General features: G+C 49.8%; 1 protein-coding gene across 12 annotated transcripts in view; it reads left to right on the top strand.

Annotated features, from left to right (window-relative positions):
• EPB41L1 (erythrocyte membrane protein band 4.1 like 1) overlaps positions 1 to 16384 on the top strand; it is a 119077-nt gene that overhangs the window by 55904 nt on the left and 46789 nt on the right. For 11 of the 12 annotated variants that reach the window (XM_087445333.1, XM_087445327.1, XM_087445326.1 and 8 more), the window contains 4 exons: positions 10487 to 10677; positions 11643 to 11807; positions 13816 to 13920; positions 14527 to 14569. In XM_087445333.1, coding sequence (XP_087301459.1) covers positions 10501 to 10677; positions 11643 to 11807; positions 13816 to 13920; positions 14527 to 14569 — 490 coding nt within the window. In that variant the 5' untranslated portion in view covers positions 10487 to 10500. Of the gene's footprint in view, positions 1 to 10486; positions 10678 to 11232; positions 11355 to 11642; positions 11808 to 13815; positions 13921 to 14526; positions 14570 to 16384 lie in introns of those variants that run through there. The other variant, XM_087445331.1, reaches the window with a different exon arrangement.

The raw sequence follows: 16384 nt of genomic DNA, 5'->3' as shown, positions 1-16384 counted from the left end.
CGAGGACTTGGGAGGCACACGGACCAAGGCTTAAGTCTACTTTCTGTCCTTCCTAGCTGCCAGGCCTTGGAAATTAATCTTTTTAAGCCTCAGTTTCCCCAGCTGCAATGTGGATAGTCCAGGTACCTGCTTTTAGGGTTGTCGTCAAGACTAAATGATTTAAGGTGTGTAAAACTCTTAGCATAGTAGCTAGCACGTAGTAAAACACCTGTGAATTTTAGCTGTGATGATGATGATATAGTAATGTGGAAATATTTCCGATACAATTAATGTTATATGAAAAAAAACCCATAAACTTATGAACACTCAGATTAAAGTGGTGTAAAATTAGGTATGAGCGTAGATACAGATTGGAAGAGAACAAGCGGAGATGGAGTTACAGCAGGTGCTATGGGAAACAAGTACGACTGACCACAACACATCTTTTTTTAATATTATATTTATTTTTTCTTTAGCTTTAATTACAAAAGAAATATGTGAAAAATCCTAATAATTCAGAAGTGTATTCTCTTCTTGGCTCCCCAACCAAAATTCTTCTCTGTAGAAGTAGCCAATGGTAATAGTGTGGTGCGTGTCCTTCCAGGATATTTTGGATATTTTCTATGCCTACATAAGCATACAAACCAGAATGGGACCATAAATTGCATTATTGTTTTACAACTTGCATTTTTTCATTTAACTATATATTGACATCTTTCCATGGCAGTATTTATAAAATCCATCTCAAAAATTTTCACAATAGGTATGTAATACTTTTGTAATTCATCTTTTAATGGATAAATCCTGGTTAATTTGGCCAGCCCCCTACTGATGGACATTTAAAGTCGTTTCTAATTTTACTCTATTTTAAATAATGCTGACGATGAATTCTAATAGTGTTTAAACAGTTAAAGAAAATCAAGTGCGAGAAAGAGTAAGAAGCTGTGAGACCATGCGAGTTGCCCAGGAAGGTCTGCTGCTTCTCCCTTCTTTCTCCTCGTCTCCTCCCTTCTCAGCGAAGCCTCAGGGGGCAAGGACACCGAGGGCTGGCCTGCTGGGAGGAGCCCCTGTCTTTGTCACCCTCAAAGGGTGGGGATGTCCTAGGGAAACCCCTTCTTTCACTCACCCAGTATGGAGCTCACCTGTGAAATTTTCAAATTCTCTTTGGATGCTGTAAGCTGCTGCCTGGGCCAGGCTGCTGTTTACCCCCTGCATGTTCTTGGGCAGTTCTTTACCTTCTCTGGACCTCAGTTTGTCCATCTGTGTGGTTGTGACAGCCTTAGTGATGCCGTTGCTACTACTTACTGAGTGTCTACTATATGGCAAATATGGTGCCAGAGTGAGCTTCACGTGCATTCTCTCATTTAATTCTCACTAAATGCCTTTGAGGAGTCGGGGGTGTTCTTGTCATTTTACTTCCTCAAACTGGCTCTCAGAGAGGTTAAATAACTTGCCCAAGGTCCCCAGGCCAGTGGAGCTAGGATTCAACCTCTGGTCCAAAGGCCGTATTCATAACTGCTGTTCCACACTCCCTCTCACCAACCACTGATCAGTGAGCTCCAAGCAAAGTGATGATTATGAAAGGATCCTTTAAATTGTAAAGCGCCCTGCTCGTGGGAGGGGTTGATACTGCTGTTATTATTTCTACATCCAGAGCAACAGTAGCTTTGGTTACATGGTGACAGCAAGTTGGAGGTCGTGGGATGTAGCAGGATTGAGGGGGAAGAGCACGGCACCATGAGCCAGCAGACCTGGGTCCTAGTCTTAGCTCTACTCAGCTGACTAGCTGTGTGACCTTGGCCAGCCAAGCCTGCCTGGGGTAAGCCCACCTGCTCCGTGTGGCCCTTGTGTAGCTCAAATTAGACAAAGCCCAGAAGACAGCCAGCTTATTGCCCAGCTCTCAGAGGATGCCCCGCTACAGGGAGATCTCCATCTGCCTCTGCAGTCATCAATGTGGTCCAAGCGGAAGGCATTTCTCCTTTCTGATGCCGTTACTCTGCAGGTCTGGGCATGTCATGTGGTCCCCAGCCCACAACTGCACATCAGTCTGTGGCTCTGTGGTGGCACGTGAAACCCTTGGGCAATAAGCCATTGCTGATGGTGGCAGCCTCTTCACGTTGCTTGGTTTTATTTAATGCGGAGCCCATGGGTACTACAAGCCTCTGACAAATTGCCGTCTCCCGCTGCCGTGTACGGACCTGAGCAGCAATAAGGACGACTGTGGGCCCAGCTCCCGTTTCACCCCCTCTGCCTCCATCAGGGGCTCTCTGCCTGACTGGGAGGGTGGCCCGGGTCCCCAGAGGCAGCTCTCTCAGCCTGCACCCCTCCTCTCTCATCGCAAGCAGGCATTTCATTCGCGTCCACCCAGAGATTGTCACTCGAGGAAGTGAACGTTTTGTTCTTGGGAAATCCCAGTGGGAAGTAACATCATCTCCAGAGGGGAAGAATAAATCTTCATAGACTATTTCTCTCCCTGTTTTTCTTTTAATTCTTTTCTTTTTCTTTTGTGATTCAAAAGTAATACATGTTCATAGTAGAAAAATTGTGAAACAGAGAACCACCTATAAAGTCAAAAAAAAAAAAGCCTGTAATTCCTTCTCTAAGAGAATGCTATTGTTAACATTTCAGCCTTTAGACTTAATACTAAAGATGAGAATATCTAATATTTCTTGAGCACTAACTGTGGGTTTTGACGTGTTAAGTGCTTTGTGGGCATGATCTGATTTAATTTTCACAGTAAACCTGTGAAGTGGGCAAGATTATCATGATTTTACAGATGAAGACACTGAGGCACAGAGAGGTTAAGGGACTTGTTCAAGGTCTCCTTGTCTCCCATTTTATCCTTAACCACTAGACCATACTGCCTCTTCCCAACTTCTCCTCCCCTCCCTTTCTGATTCATATATCTATTTAGCGTCAGGAGGTATATCAGTCATGTTCTGGCAGAAAACAGAATTCTCCTCAGATGCTTCAGCTGAAGAGGTGTTATAAAGGGTTAAAGGAACCCACTAGGGGTACCCACAAACTAACAGTGACAGAACCTCCCTTTGGCCTGAATGAGCAGAGGGAGGGAATGGTGTTACTGGAATTTAGTGGTGGCTGGGCCCGTGCAAGGAGCTGTCACAGAGGGGCTCAGCTACTGCCAGAACCACAGGGAGGGAATTTGGGAAGCTATACCCCAACCTCTCTCTCCTTTCACCCTCTCACCTCCTGTCAGCGCCTCCCCTTGGCCAAACCCAACCGGAAGTCAGCAGGCAGGGGAGCTCAAGGGACAGTCCAAGGGGTCACCCTCCCATGTCTTTGAGCAGGGCGTGGATCTGGGGGTGCAGATGAAGACTGACAGCCCAGGGGCATGGTTGTAGGGGGATGGGGGAGATGTGCCCTCTGACTTCCCAAAAAGAGAGGAGTTATCTTGGCAAATGTGATTTTTGAAAACATCTTTCAGAACAGGAGAATCTCACTTTGTGCCTGGCATTCTCTTGGTGTTTTGGTGTCTCCCACACCCTGTCCATTTCTGTCTCTGTCTCCACCCTTCCTACCATTAGTTCCTACCTAGTTCAGATTCCCTGAGAATGCTTGGGCAAAAGTCATCCGTATCCAAGATTTAGAGGAGAGCCTTACTGGCTAGGGAGTAGTTGTTCATGACCATGAACACACGTGGCTGTATGTGCCCTCATGTTGTTCTACTGCTATGCATATGTAAGCAAAGACATGCTTTTGGTATACATGTCATAAACATCTGTAATATACTCTCCTTTGTAGTTAACATGACTTTACCTAGTGTATTTCAAAGTCCTCTTGTTCTCTGTAACATCCTTTATCTGCATGGCCCTGCTCTGAAGTGGGAGGAGAGGGGCTCTCATCCCTGTTTGACAAATAAGGAAACTGATGCTCAGAAAGGGGAAGTGACTTGCCCAAGGCCCAGCAGATAGGAAGTGGCAGAACTGAAATAAGAAACTGGTCGTGGGGGCCGGCCTGGTGGCGCAGCGGTTACGTGTGTGCGCTCCGCTGCGGTGGCCCGAGGTTCACAGGTTCGGATCCTGAGCGGGCACCGACGCACCACTTGTCAAGCCATGCTGTGGTGGCGTCCCACATAAAGTAGAGGAAGATGAGCACAGGTGTTAGCCCAGTGCCAGTCTTCCTCAGCAAAAAGAGGAGGATTGGCGTCGGATGTTGGCTCAGGGCTGATCTTCTTCACACACACAAAAAATAAGAAACCAGTCGTGATTCTGAGTTCAGCTATTGCCAGTGTATTTGCTTTTCAATCTTGGAAAGTTTTTCCTCAGCCATCCTCACCCTTGGGAGAAATTAGTTCAGGATGAACCCCTGGAGGCTGCTGAAATGCTTTGTACTGGAACAGACTTTGGAGTCAGAGAGACTTGGCACAGCTTTATGACCTTGGGCAAATCGGTATGCCTCTTTGGGGCCTGTGTGTCCTCATTAGTAAAATCAGGGTGATAATATCAGGAGTTTGGTTGGAAAGTCAGATGCTTAAGGTCTGGTAAGTCATCGGGAGAGGCTAGCTGGCTGGTAGCCAGAAAAGCTCCCAAGGTAAATGCAGCCCAGGTCTCTGGTCCTCAGTTGAGTAGACTTAAAAATTGTCTCCTTGGTGTTCCACCCACCCATCACCCATATTTTTGTCTGTTTATCCATCTGCCTATCCAGCTGACACCAGACCCCGTGGGTTTGAATTCTGGCACTACCATTTACTAACTGTATGATCTTGGGCAAGTTACTTATCTTCTCAGTGCTTCAGTTTCTTCTTTTGTAAAATGGAGATAATAAGAGTACCTATTATAGGTTATTATGAAGATTAAATGAGTTAATTGATATAAAGTGCTTAGATCAGTACCTGGAAAATAGCAAACTCTATAAATGTTGGCTTTGTTGTTATTTATCAAGAGCTGCGCTAAGCCCTGGGGATAATGGCAAATGAGACAGATAAAGTTCTGTTGTTATGGATTTTATATTCTAGAGGAGGGATAGAAACAAATAAGTAAATCAATAAATAAATGTTTTTCATTTGTGATAGTTACTATGAAAAAAACCCCAAGCCCCAGCATACTTGTTTAGTGGGTAGAGTTTCTGTTTGAGGTGATGAAAAATTTTGGAAATAGATAGTGGTGATTGTGGTATAACATTGTGAATATAATTAATGCTTCTGAATTGTTACACTTAAAAATGGTTAAAATGGTAAAAACGAAGTAACACCAAAAACAAAAAACCAGCATACTGTAACAAAAAAATAATGGGAGGGACCCACCTTAGACAGAGTGGTCAAGGAGCACATAGCTTGAGATCTGAAGGGTGAGAGCTGCCATGCCAAGAGACGGGATGAGCCCACTGTCCACACAGAGGGACCATTAACGGCAAAGCCCCAAGCAGGGGCAAGCCTGGTGTGGTTGAGGAGCAGACAGAAAGCCAGTGTGACAGGCTCACAGCAATGGTGGCAGTAGGGAACGGGCAGTGGTAGGAGCTGATGCAGGGGCCATATGCAGGGACCTGTAGCTTTGATAAGGAGTTTGTGTTTTATTTTGATGGAAAGTCACTGGAGGTTTTAAAGAGGGCATCCAACTGGAGTTTTGAAAAGATCCCTGTGGCTGATCTGTGGAGAATAAACCCTGGGAGGGTCCAAGTGGCCACAGTGAGTCCATAGAGGAGGCTGGGGCAGCCACACAGGCATGAGTTGCGAGTGGCTTGGACCTGGGCAGTGGCTGTGGGGATGGAGAAAAAGAACAAATCCAGGTTACTGGATTCAGAGATGCTGATTCATCCTAACCCTGGTTGAAGGGCCTGATGTATAAACCAGTTGATTCATTTTTAATGAGTGGTACAACTACATGCCAAGTGGATATTGCACTCTCTCCCGGCAGGCCACCCATATGGAAAGCCACAGCGTGTGAAGACTGCTTAGTGCTCCTGTAGGGTGAGCCAGGGGACCCAGCGGTGGTTGCAGTGTTGATGAGCATCAGATGCTGACAGCCTGCTGGGCTAGCCCCGGACCTGGTCAGGCGAGCGTGCTGGGCCTCACAGGGCCCCTCTCCTCCAGATAAGGCTGGCGCGGGCACCGTCAGCGTTTACTTCTCTGGCTGACCTTTCTCTTTTCTAATCCTGTGCATTTGGGTTTTCATATGTTAGTGTCATCAGTCTGGCCTTGCTGGCCTCTGTCTCTTAGAACATCTCTTTCTCCATCCGTTCTGGGCAGCACTTCTGAACTCCTGATTCTCAGACCACTCCCCACTACGGCTTCCTATTCCTGCTTGTAATTGTAGACCCTCTCAGGGTTGTTTTATTGGGTGCATACCATGCTAAATGCTCTGTCTACATTATTTTTCTGAATCTGCATCACTACCCTGAGAGGGAGGGAGGAGAAGATCCGTTTTATAGATGAGGCCACTTGAGGCTCAGGGAAGTGAAGTCATTTGCCCAAGGTCACAGAGCAAGCTAGTGATGAGCCAGGCTTTGAGTCTAAGTCTGCCTGAGCTAGGTCTGCCTCTGGCCCCGCTGCCCTCTGAGGGGTCCGTGAGATGACAGTATGTGAAGTCCCTGACCCTGGGCCTGGCCCCCAGCAGTGCTCACTGACGGGAGTCTTGCCCTTTCCAGCAGAGTGACACTCTGACTCTCACTCTGACTCTGCATCACTCCTGGCTCCTTCACTTCTCCACAGCCCCACCCTGTCCATCCTCACCTTCATAGGCTTCTCGTTCCGGGGTGTCAGGATGTCAAGGCCTCCTGTCTGTCCTCTGCATAGCCCTGCTTGTTCCCATCTCTGGGCGTTTGGCTATGTGCTGACTCAGCCCAAATGCCCTCCCTGCCATCTCCTGTCTAGATTCTCACTTTTCCCAAAACCTACTCCATCTCGTCGTCTGCTCTCTACCCTCTAAGCCTTCTTTGGGCCCTCCAAGCCATGTTCCCAATCGCCGGGTCCCCAGACTCTTCTAGAGGCTGAAATGTACACTGGCAAATCTGAGTCACATGCTGCCCAGTGTTTAACTATTTCCTGTGTGAGCGTCATCCTCCCATGTTGGAGTGAGCTCCACAGGAACCAGCACATGCCCCCCTCAGGTCTCCTACGGTGCCCGGCCAGTCTGGCTGCCCAGCGGGCTTCCTCAGTCCATGCTGACCTGGACCTGGGCAGAACTGTGTCCCTGTGACTGAGTGTGGCAGAAGCCAAGGCCAGTTTCTTGGATCGCTTTTTGTGGCCCAGTGAGAGAACCACACCGTTATCTCTGGACTTGTGAAATAAAGAAGGATCTCATCATGGGTTTAAAAAGTAATGTTATTTTTCTTTTTAATTCATAAAATTTTTTTTAAGTTTAAACAGATTTTATTTATCTCTTTCTCATCCTGTCATAACAAGCCGTGTGCGTTGGAAAAATTTACTTTTTAACTTCTAATTTTTTTTACTCATTCAAGAAATCTCCAAGTATAGTAGAAAAATTGAGAACTACAGTTCAACAAATAGAAGAAAAATAATCTGTACTCCCGCCATCTCAAATCGATCATAGTTAATACTTTGCTGAATTTTCTATATCTGTGTGTCTTCATCAAAATAAGATCAGTCTAGGGCCGGCTCCGTGGCTTGGCGGTTAAGTGCGCGCGCTCTGATGCTGGCGGCCCGGGTTCGGATCCCGGGCGTGCCCCAAGGCACCACTTCTCCGTCCAGCGCGAGGCCGAGTCCCACGTACAGCAACTAGAAGGATGTGAACCTATGACATACAACTATCTGCTGGGGCTTTGGGGGGAAAAAAAATGAATAAATAAAATCTTTAAAAAAAAAAAAATAGGTTCCTTTAAAAAAAAAAAAAAAAAAAAAAATAAGATCAGTCTATACAAACTGTTGTATATCATGCTTTTTCACTCAGATATTTTCCATGATTTTTTATATCATCTTTTTTTACTCTCTAGAGTAGATGAGCCATCATTTATCTAACCAGCCCCTGACCATGGGGTTCACTGGTGACCCATGCCACCTCCTTGGCTTCCAGCCTGGGCCTGAGTGCTTTCTCCTTCTAGGAGATTCTGTGGAGGTTTGCTTGAGGCAGCAAAGTGCAGTGGAAAGAATAATGGCCCCAGAGCTGGGATCTGGGGAGTCAGGAGGCTGGATGGAAAGGAGAATGGGTGGGAGGGACCAGGGAAAACCTGTCTGAGGAAATGACTGTTGCTCAAGTCTCTTTTGCTCCCTGGGTCTCACCTGTGAAAGAAGAGATTGAATCATCTCAGAAGACTTCAGCTCCTCTCATCTGTGGTTCTGCTAGCACCAGGCATTCACCGCCAGCAGGCTCTGCTGGAGACCCTGGCAGCAGAAGACTGTGATATTTATTTAAGATTACTCTCCAGGCTGTTTCCAAGAAGACACAGGCGTGGGGAAGGTTCAGAGATTATGGGCTGAAACCAGACTGAAGCCGAGGGGAGGAGTAGATGCGCCAGAGCCTCTGGGCTTCCTGGGCCTGTGAGGGTCATGTGGATCCTGCTTCTCACAGCAGAAAACATACAGATTAGTCTGTGGATTCTTTTTTTTTTTTGAAGCAAAATTAAGTAGGCATTTATTTTAAGGATTCTTCCCTATAGGCCTTGTCTAGCGTAATGGCTGATATCCTCCAGTGCAGGCTTAGAAGAGATCCAGAGCCAGGCAGACAGGTCTCAGTTTGAGTCCACGAGGCTGTGAGCTCCCCCGGAGCAGCTCTTGTTGCTTTGTGTCCGGGCCTAGAGTCGGCACTTAGTGTCTCTTAAGCGACAGAGAGCCTTTATTTAACTACGGCTTTAAGTTAACCCGTAAAGCCCAGGGTAATGACGTGAGTGGCAAGCATTTCTGAGTGGGGATGAGGCAGTGTGGACCAAGGCCTTCCCTTCCTCCTCGTCTTACTTCTAAACAGCAGCATCAGTAACAGCAAACTCTCTCACTTGTGCTACTGGCTCCAGCTTACAAAGCATTCCACTCATTATCCACTCTGGAGATTGAGGATGCTCATGACCTGTCTGGGGCCCTAGAGCTCTCATGTGGCTGAGTGGGGCATCCCTGACATTCTTTCCAGTGCCCTTTGCTTTGGGCCAGGCTGGTACCCACTGGAATGCAGGGAGGGAAACTGAAGAATAAAAAGGGAGTGTGGGCAGGGGCTTGGAGCATGGGCATAGCCTAGGTGGATCCAGTGTCTGTCTGTCAGTCTGCCCATCAGAGGCCTCCTAAGGTGTATGGGGTCAGGGAGGGACCTGCCAGGTCTAGTCTGGATCTTTCTCATTTAATATGATGGATCTGGAGGAAGGCTCTAGATTCAGGGGTTAGGGTTCCTGCCCATTTTCCTGTTCTCCGGGTTTTAGCTCCAAACCTTTTTTTTTTGAGGATCCACTGATTAAGGTCAGAAATGTCTGCTTTTGCACTCTTAAAAAAACCCAACTTGTAGGTTAAAAAATATATATGTGTATTTAAAATACAAGTAATTCTAAAGTGTATAAAGTAAAAAATGAAGTTCCCCATCTTACCCCGTGGAGCTCTCCTTTTCCTTTATCCACTTCTGAATTATTAACCTCTCTTAACAGTTTGGTGCGTACCCTTTCAGATCTTTTACCATGTGTGCACAAACACAGAGATGTGTTATTGAGGTTATTGTTTTATTTTTTTTAGTATAAAATGGGACCATGCCATTCTCTCTTCTTTTCTCTCTTTGCAGTTTACTTATTTCAGCAGAATAGCTGGGCAATAGGTCCTTGATTCTCTGAAATCTCATTTCCTGCTCCAAGGGGAAAACGATAAGAATAGCCTGTCCCAGACATAATTTCTCTAAGTCTTTCGCTTTTTGGATGAGTCCTAGTGAGATGAAGTGACTGCCCCATATGTGGCAGACCCAGGGCCTGAGCCCAATTCTCCTGACTTTTACGTCATCAGAGCTATGCATTTTTTAAGAGTGCCTTCCTGTCTTTTCCCTCTGGATCCATCCTGACAACATCCCTGTGAAGTCAGCGGGGCAGGAATTATTAAGGCTTGGGACATGAAGAGCCTTGCCCAAAATCAGTGCTGAGAGGGCCTGGAGCCTGGCACTCTTTTGGTTGAGTTCAGTTTATCCAACGTTCATTGAGAGGCTACTGTGTGCCACGTGCTGTGTTGGAGTGACAGCCTGGCCGAGGTCCTGCCTGGAGGTGGTCACTGACTGTCCCTTGTGCTCTTGGCAGAGTGAGCCTCCCTGGGGAGACTCTCATTGTCCCTGAGAAGGGCCTGATTCCAGACCTGGGCCAAGAGATTGGAGTCTCTGAGGAGCTCTATGGACACAAGGGTGGGAGGGGGCCTGTGACCTCGGCTGCTACCACTAACCCCTCACTTCTCATGACTCTCTCCCCATCCCCACTTCCTCTGTCTCTCCCTCCCTCCCTCCTTCCTTTTCTCTGTGGCCCTTTGTCCATGTCTCCATCTGTCTCTCTCCGCATGTGTTTCCTGACCCCCTTGCTTTGTTCTGTCACACCATTGCTGCCCCTCTCCCCTGTCACGTGCGTGCTCTCCTTCATGCCAATGCAGGCGTTCTGGTCACCATGACAACAGAGACAGGCCCTGATTCTGAGGTGAAGAAGGCTCAGGAGGAGGCTCCGCAGCAGCCTGAGGCCGCTGCCACCGCGACCACCCCTGTGACTCCCGCAGGCCACAGCCACCCTGAGGCCAACTCCAATGAGAAGCATCTGCCCCAGCAGGACACTCGGCCTGCTGAACAGGTGTGTGCCTGAGAGCGTGGGCATCCCTCTTCCTGCCCAGCCAGTCCTGCAGGGCCAGTTCTTAGGAGGGAAGAAAGAAGGAAGCTGAGATTTATTACTGACCCGGTACCTGCCGAGCAGTGTGCTGGGGGCATTGTGTTCATTTTTATATTTAATTCTCCCAAATCTGAGAGGATAACTGTTAATTTCACCATTTTACACTTGGAGAAATGGAGGCCCAGCAGGTTGAAGTGAGTTATCCAAAGTCACGTTGCTAGAATGTGACAGAAGTACAAGTCAGATATAGATCTGATTTCGAAAACCCGTGTTCTTTCAACCTTATTTTCCTACTTTCTGAGCCTGTCCATTCTAGCTTAGCAAGCCCAGTGTGACCCCAGAGCAAAATTCATCACTCTAAAGAGACAAGGGATTTGGAGAATCATCTAGCCATTGAATTCACATGTCCCTTAATTCACACAGGTCCACAGAGGGCAGGGACTTGGCCTGGGTCATTGAGGGTGTCAGTGGCAGAGTTAGGACTAGTGGACAGGGGCTGACCTCTCTTCCCTCCATTAGATCAGTCCACAAGTTCCCAGCCTCGTGCTAGATCCAGTGACAGACCGAAAAGGAGGAGACCAGATGGATGCCCTGATAACTCATGCAGTATTCTAGGGAGACAGGACAGCTCTAGCCACCAGGTTTGGTTTTGTGGGATGCTTCCACCTGCAGAGGCTGCCCATGGCAGCAGGAGCCTGTGGGAAAGCAGTGGACCCCTCACATGAACCACCCCATTGCACAGAGAAGCTCTGGCTTTCCTCCTATACACACCCACCGTAGACCCTGGTCACCACGGGGGTCTTGGAGGGCAGTGGCTCTCATTTTGGGGTCCATCTTAGCCCTAACTCCCTCCTTATTGCATCTTATTTGGATGAAAGGCTATGGTGTCAAGCTCACTGACCAAACTCTTCCCTTGGTTGGCCCTACAGAGCCTAGACATGGAGGAGAAGGACTACGGTGAGGCCGATGGCCTGTCAGAGAGGACCACGCCCAGCAAGGCCCAGAAATCGCCCCAGAAGATTGCCAAGAAATACAAGAGTGCTGTCTGCCGAGTTACTCTGCTCGATGCCTCAGAGTATGAGTGTGAGGTGGAGGTAGGGGCACCCAGCAGCGTATACCCCCGTCCTGGCTGGCTGGCCTCAGAGAGGGCAGGCTTCTGTGTGCACTCAACCTGGGCCAAGCTGGAGGGTATCCATTCTTCGTGGAGTCCTGGATTGACCATAGCATCCCAGAGAGATGACCTGGCCAGCCCTCCTTTGTACAGATGGTGGCACTGAGGCCCGGAGAGGGCTGTTGTGTTTGCAAATAGAATTAGACAAGGCACAGGGCTGGTGCCAGGAAAAGGTTTCTCAGGGTGGCTGTACCTTGACAAGGAGCCACCACCTAAGGGCTGATCTGTAGCCCGGTAGGCCTAGGAACTGTGCTCTTTGATCTCACCCAGCAGACACTGATGTTTCAACTAGAATCATTTTTATGTATTTGTTGGGTGGAGAGAGGCATCCTCCCTTGTGAACCCCCCTGTCCAGGGCACCAGGACGAACTGGTCACTTGGTCACCCTTCCATGGTAAGGGTGTCCCCCAGGCATAGGGAGGCAGCCCATTGGAAGGACTCTCTCACCCAGGCCGTGTAGAAACCCTGTGGCATGGTCCTGTTCCACAGTGGGTGGCAGGGCAGACACCTCCTCTCTGGGGTCAGCCCTGCTGGCCCCACATTTAGCGTCTTCCTTTCCTGTATAGGCTAGGACTCCCACCCCAATTCTAAACTCTCACTCGCTCCCTTAGGGGTTCTACCCCAGTCTCGGCACCATTCCTGGCCCTCTCCACATGTATGGAAGAGTCCAGAGGGTGGCCTTACTGTTGATGGTTACAAGAGCCACCTCTGTTTCTTCCCCATGCCCTGGTCTTAAGGGATGTGACTTGCTTCTGAGCCCTGGGAGACTGGGTCCCACTTCTTTAAAGGTTTGGTTTTTTTTTTTAAATGTTTATTTCTATATAAGAAGGGTTTCAGGGTAAACACCTTGCCTACTCCTGGGCAAAAGAGAGGAACATCATCTACCCCTTCTCTCCTACCTACACTGGCCCCAAGATGCTGTTTCAGCCCACCCTAGAAGAGTGTAGAGGGTTTGGCTGAGGCTAGGTCCGCTCTCTCTGAAGGACTCCTCCAGGTTCAGGAATCCTTTGGCTTCCCAAAATTGTTCTCCTCAGTCAGGCCTGGTCCCATTCCTGGTGACCTCGCCAGACCTGCAGGGACCTCACCCTGTGTCTGGAGGCCCCTGCCCCTTTGGGTAATGACTACTTCACACTGCCCCTGCCTTGTGATCCTTTATTGGTGCTCATCTTCACACCTGTGGGTTTGGGGTACCCAGCAGGTTCTGGGCTTTGTCCTTCTGAATCCTCAGGCCCAGATGGTGTTCAGAGAGGTACCGTGGCTTGTTGTATGGGAATGTTGGGAATGGTTGTTGTATGAGAGGGGAAGGTGGCTCGAACAGTACTGCTTCCAGCTGAGGCTGAGTTAGGCCCCGTGAGCCCATAAACCAACTGAGGTTTTAGGCCCCATAAAACCTCAGTTGCTGCACGGGTGGAGTGGGGGCATTCCAGGCTGGCTGCCTGGATTTCACTCAGACTTAGTGTAAGGGGTGGGGCAGGAAGGAAAGTTACTTTGGAACCCTGAGTCCCAGGCCCTCCCCTTCTCCTCTGCCCACTTCTCTCATATTTTAGGTAGCTCTTCTCTTCCTCTCACACCCAAAGATTAGACTTGGTTTTCTGCTGCTTGGGTTCAAGTTAGCCTCCTTCTCTTAATCGCCATAGAGGAAGGAGAAATCAGTCACTCCCCCACCTCCACTCCCTCCAGGGAGGTCTGAGGTCTTGGAGGACCCCACCAGGGCTTGCAAGAAGGCAATTGATGAGTTGGGGGTTAGTGTCACCCCAGGATCCCTTAGGACTCGGAGAGCAGAGCCAGGTGGGTGGCAGGAGTGCTGACATCCTCTCCAGACTCTGGAAGGCCCTTGGGGGTTTTCAAGTTGTCCTGGTGGAGCCTGGGATATCTCCCCGCCCCACCCCAAGGTGTGTCCAGCGTCACAGCAGCTCTGCTCTCCTCTTCAGAAACATGGCCGAGGCCAGGTGCTGTTTGACCTGGTCTGTGAACACCTCAACCTCCTGGAGAAGGACTACTTTGGCCTGACCTTCTGTGATGCCGACAGCCAGAAGGTACCTGGGCTGGGAGGCAGGGCTGGCAGGAAGGCCCGCTGTGGGGGACACCTCTTCCCTTAGGCCCCCATAGTCCTGGCTGCATCCTGCAGCTTCCATCAGTCCTCAGATCTTCATTAGGCACCTTCTGTTTGCATGTCCCCGAGGTTCAGCCAGTGCTATCCGTCCTTGGTTCTCTGTCTCCACCCGCCCCAACCCAGTCCTTTCTTAGGGATCTGCAAGTCACCCCCAGATGGGTATCTGGAGAGCCATGGCATGGCTTCCTGGGGGGACTGAGGCACTCACTCCAGTGCCTCTACCCTACCCTTGGGAGGCTCCTGGCTGAGTCTCCTCCTTCCCACCAGTCTCACCGCAGCTGCATCACCTGCTCTCTGTGCTGCCTCAGGGCAGTGCCAGCCCCAGCGCCTTGGGTCCCAAGCCCTATGGTGAATCCAGGCCTCATTCCCTCACCTCCCAGTCCCGAGGAAAAGGGCCCAGACAGCTCAGCCAGAGAAGGGTGTTCCCTGCCAGGGGCTGTTGAAGGGCATTTCAGGATGCTTCTCTCTCCTAGCCCTATCGGGTCCTCTCCTCCTTCTTCCCTCTAAAGAACTCTATCTTCTCTTGCAGAATTGGCTGGACCCCTCCAAGGAAATCAAGAAGCAGATCCGGAGTGAGTGGCCTGCCGTGATAGGAATGTGATGGAAGGGTGGGCGGGGCCTCCAGGCCACAAGGGCCCCAGTTGTGCTATTTCCAACGACTTTGGGAAGTGCATTCAGACTCATGAGTTCATTTGCCCCACTTGGTAGATCTTGGGGAAGGCAGGGTGGGAATTACTGTTTACCCTTGTATTGTAGATGAGGAGCCTGAGGTTGGCACAAGAGAAATGACTGTCTAGAGTCACACAGCAGGTTAGCAGAGGAATCACAGACGCATTCAGGATGTCAGCCCTCGAAGGGACCTGCAGAGTCATCTATGACAAGGGGACAAACTGATGGCCTGAAAACAGCCACCCTCCTGTCCAGGGCTGGCGTAGGCTTCAGTGATCAGTGACCCTTGGCTCAGCTCAGAATCCTTGCCCACACAGCCCTCCAGAGGCCACTGCCAACTGATAAGAGTTAATGTGTTGGGAAAGCTAGGCCTGTCTCTGATCTTGACCATCTTCTGTGTTTAATGATGGGTGACTGAGGCCCAGGGAGAGGCAGTTATTTACCCAAGGTCACAGAGCAAGGTATTGGCTGAGCCAGGTCTTGAGCCCTGGCCTCCCAACACCATCCTATATTCTCTTCAAGACCTGGGACTAAAACAGATGAGCAGGCCAACAACCTGTCCTTTCTGGCCCAGAGAGAAAAGGCATGTTGGGAGGGGTGGGGCAGCCTTCAAATGGCAGAAGGGGGAGGTAGGTGGCCTTGGCCAGGGGGCATGCAGTAGGCGGAGACCTGGAGCCTAGAGGCAGAGATGCCTCCACTGAGGGCTCCTCCCCCTTGGCTGTGCTTGGGCTCCCTGGTCCCCAGGCTGGAAAGCTGTAGGGAGCCTGTTGCCATGACAGCAGGCAGCTGGGCCCAGGGATGCCAGCTGATTCTGCAGGAGGGGGCTCGAGGAATTCTTCCTGTAGGCTCCTGTCAGTTGGAGGCAAAGAGGCAGGCATACAGACAGAGCATGCTCCTCTGGGGCCAACAGGGTCCTAGGCCTGGGCTTCAGGCTGTCTGTCCCCAGGAGTCCCAGCCCAGCTGGGAGGTCTGCCTCTCATGCCTGAAAGAATTGGAACACATACAAGTGGCTGAGTATGCAGTGTTTGAGAAGGACCAGGAGCTTGGAAAAGAGAAGCGCCCAACAGAATCATTGGTCCTCAGCATCCCTCCCCAGGGCAGGGGGTCGGTCCCCCATCCCCACAGCCCCAGCCAGCACAGCCCAGGTGTGGTGAACAGTCACTCTTTGTGGCCGCCTTACGTCATCAAGGAGCAGTCCTGCCTCCTTCAGTAGAGCTGCAGTCACCATCCCTACGCCTGTAACTCCCACCTGTTCATGCTACTTCTGCCTTCTGGGGTCCCCGTGGTGCAATTTTTTGCCCCCTTTCTTTGTTCGTTACAAGCCCTCAGCATTCTGAAGGTGGCACTACAAGTCCTTGTATCCTAGGCTTCAGAATTGGGTATATTTCCTCCCAAATCTTAGTGCCATCACTGGGGAGCGGGGGCAATTCCTCCACCTCTCTGGGCTTCTGCTTCTCCTTAGCCAGTGGAGTAGTGATTCCTGCCTCACAAGGTGGTGGTGACAGTTAAATGAGGCGTGTATGTACCTGGCATATAGTAGGTGCTTCCCTGAGGCAGTCTGGTGTGATGGTTCTTTTAACCAGACAGACACTGGAGCCAGACTGCCTGGATTTGAATCCTGAATCCATCACTACTTCTTGTGTAATTTAGTTGTTCTGTGCTTGTCTCCTCATCTGTAAAGTGGGGGTAATGATAGTACTTACTGTGGGGTTGTTGTG

Source organism: Ceratotherium simum, chromosome 21, assembly GCF_057802395.1.
Source record: "Ceratotherium simum simum isolate JZ-2026a chromosome 21, ASM5780239v1, whole genome shotgun sequence".
In the NCBI taxonomy this organism is placed as follows: Eukaryota; Metazoa; Chordata; class Mammalia; order Perissodactyla; family Rhinocerotidae; genus Ceratotherium; species Ceratotherium simum.
Note: the sequence above shows the minus strand (reverse complement) of the source record. Positions and strands in the feature narration are given on the sequence as shown.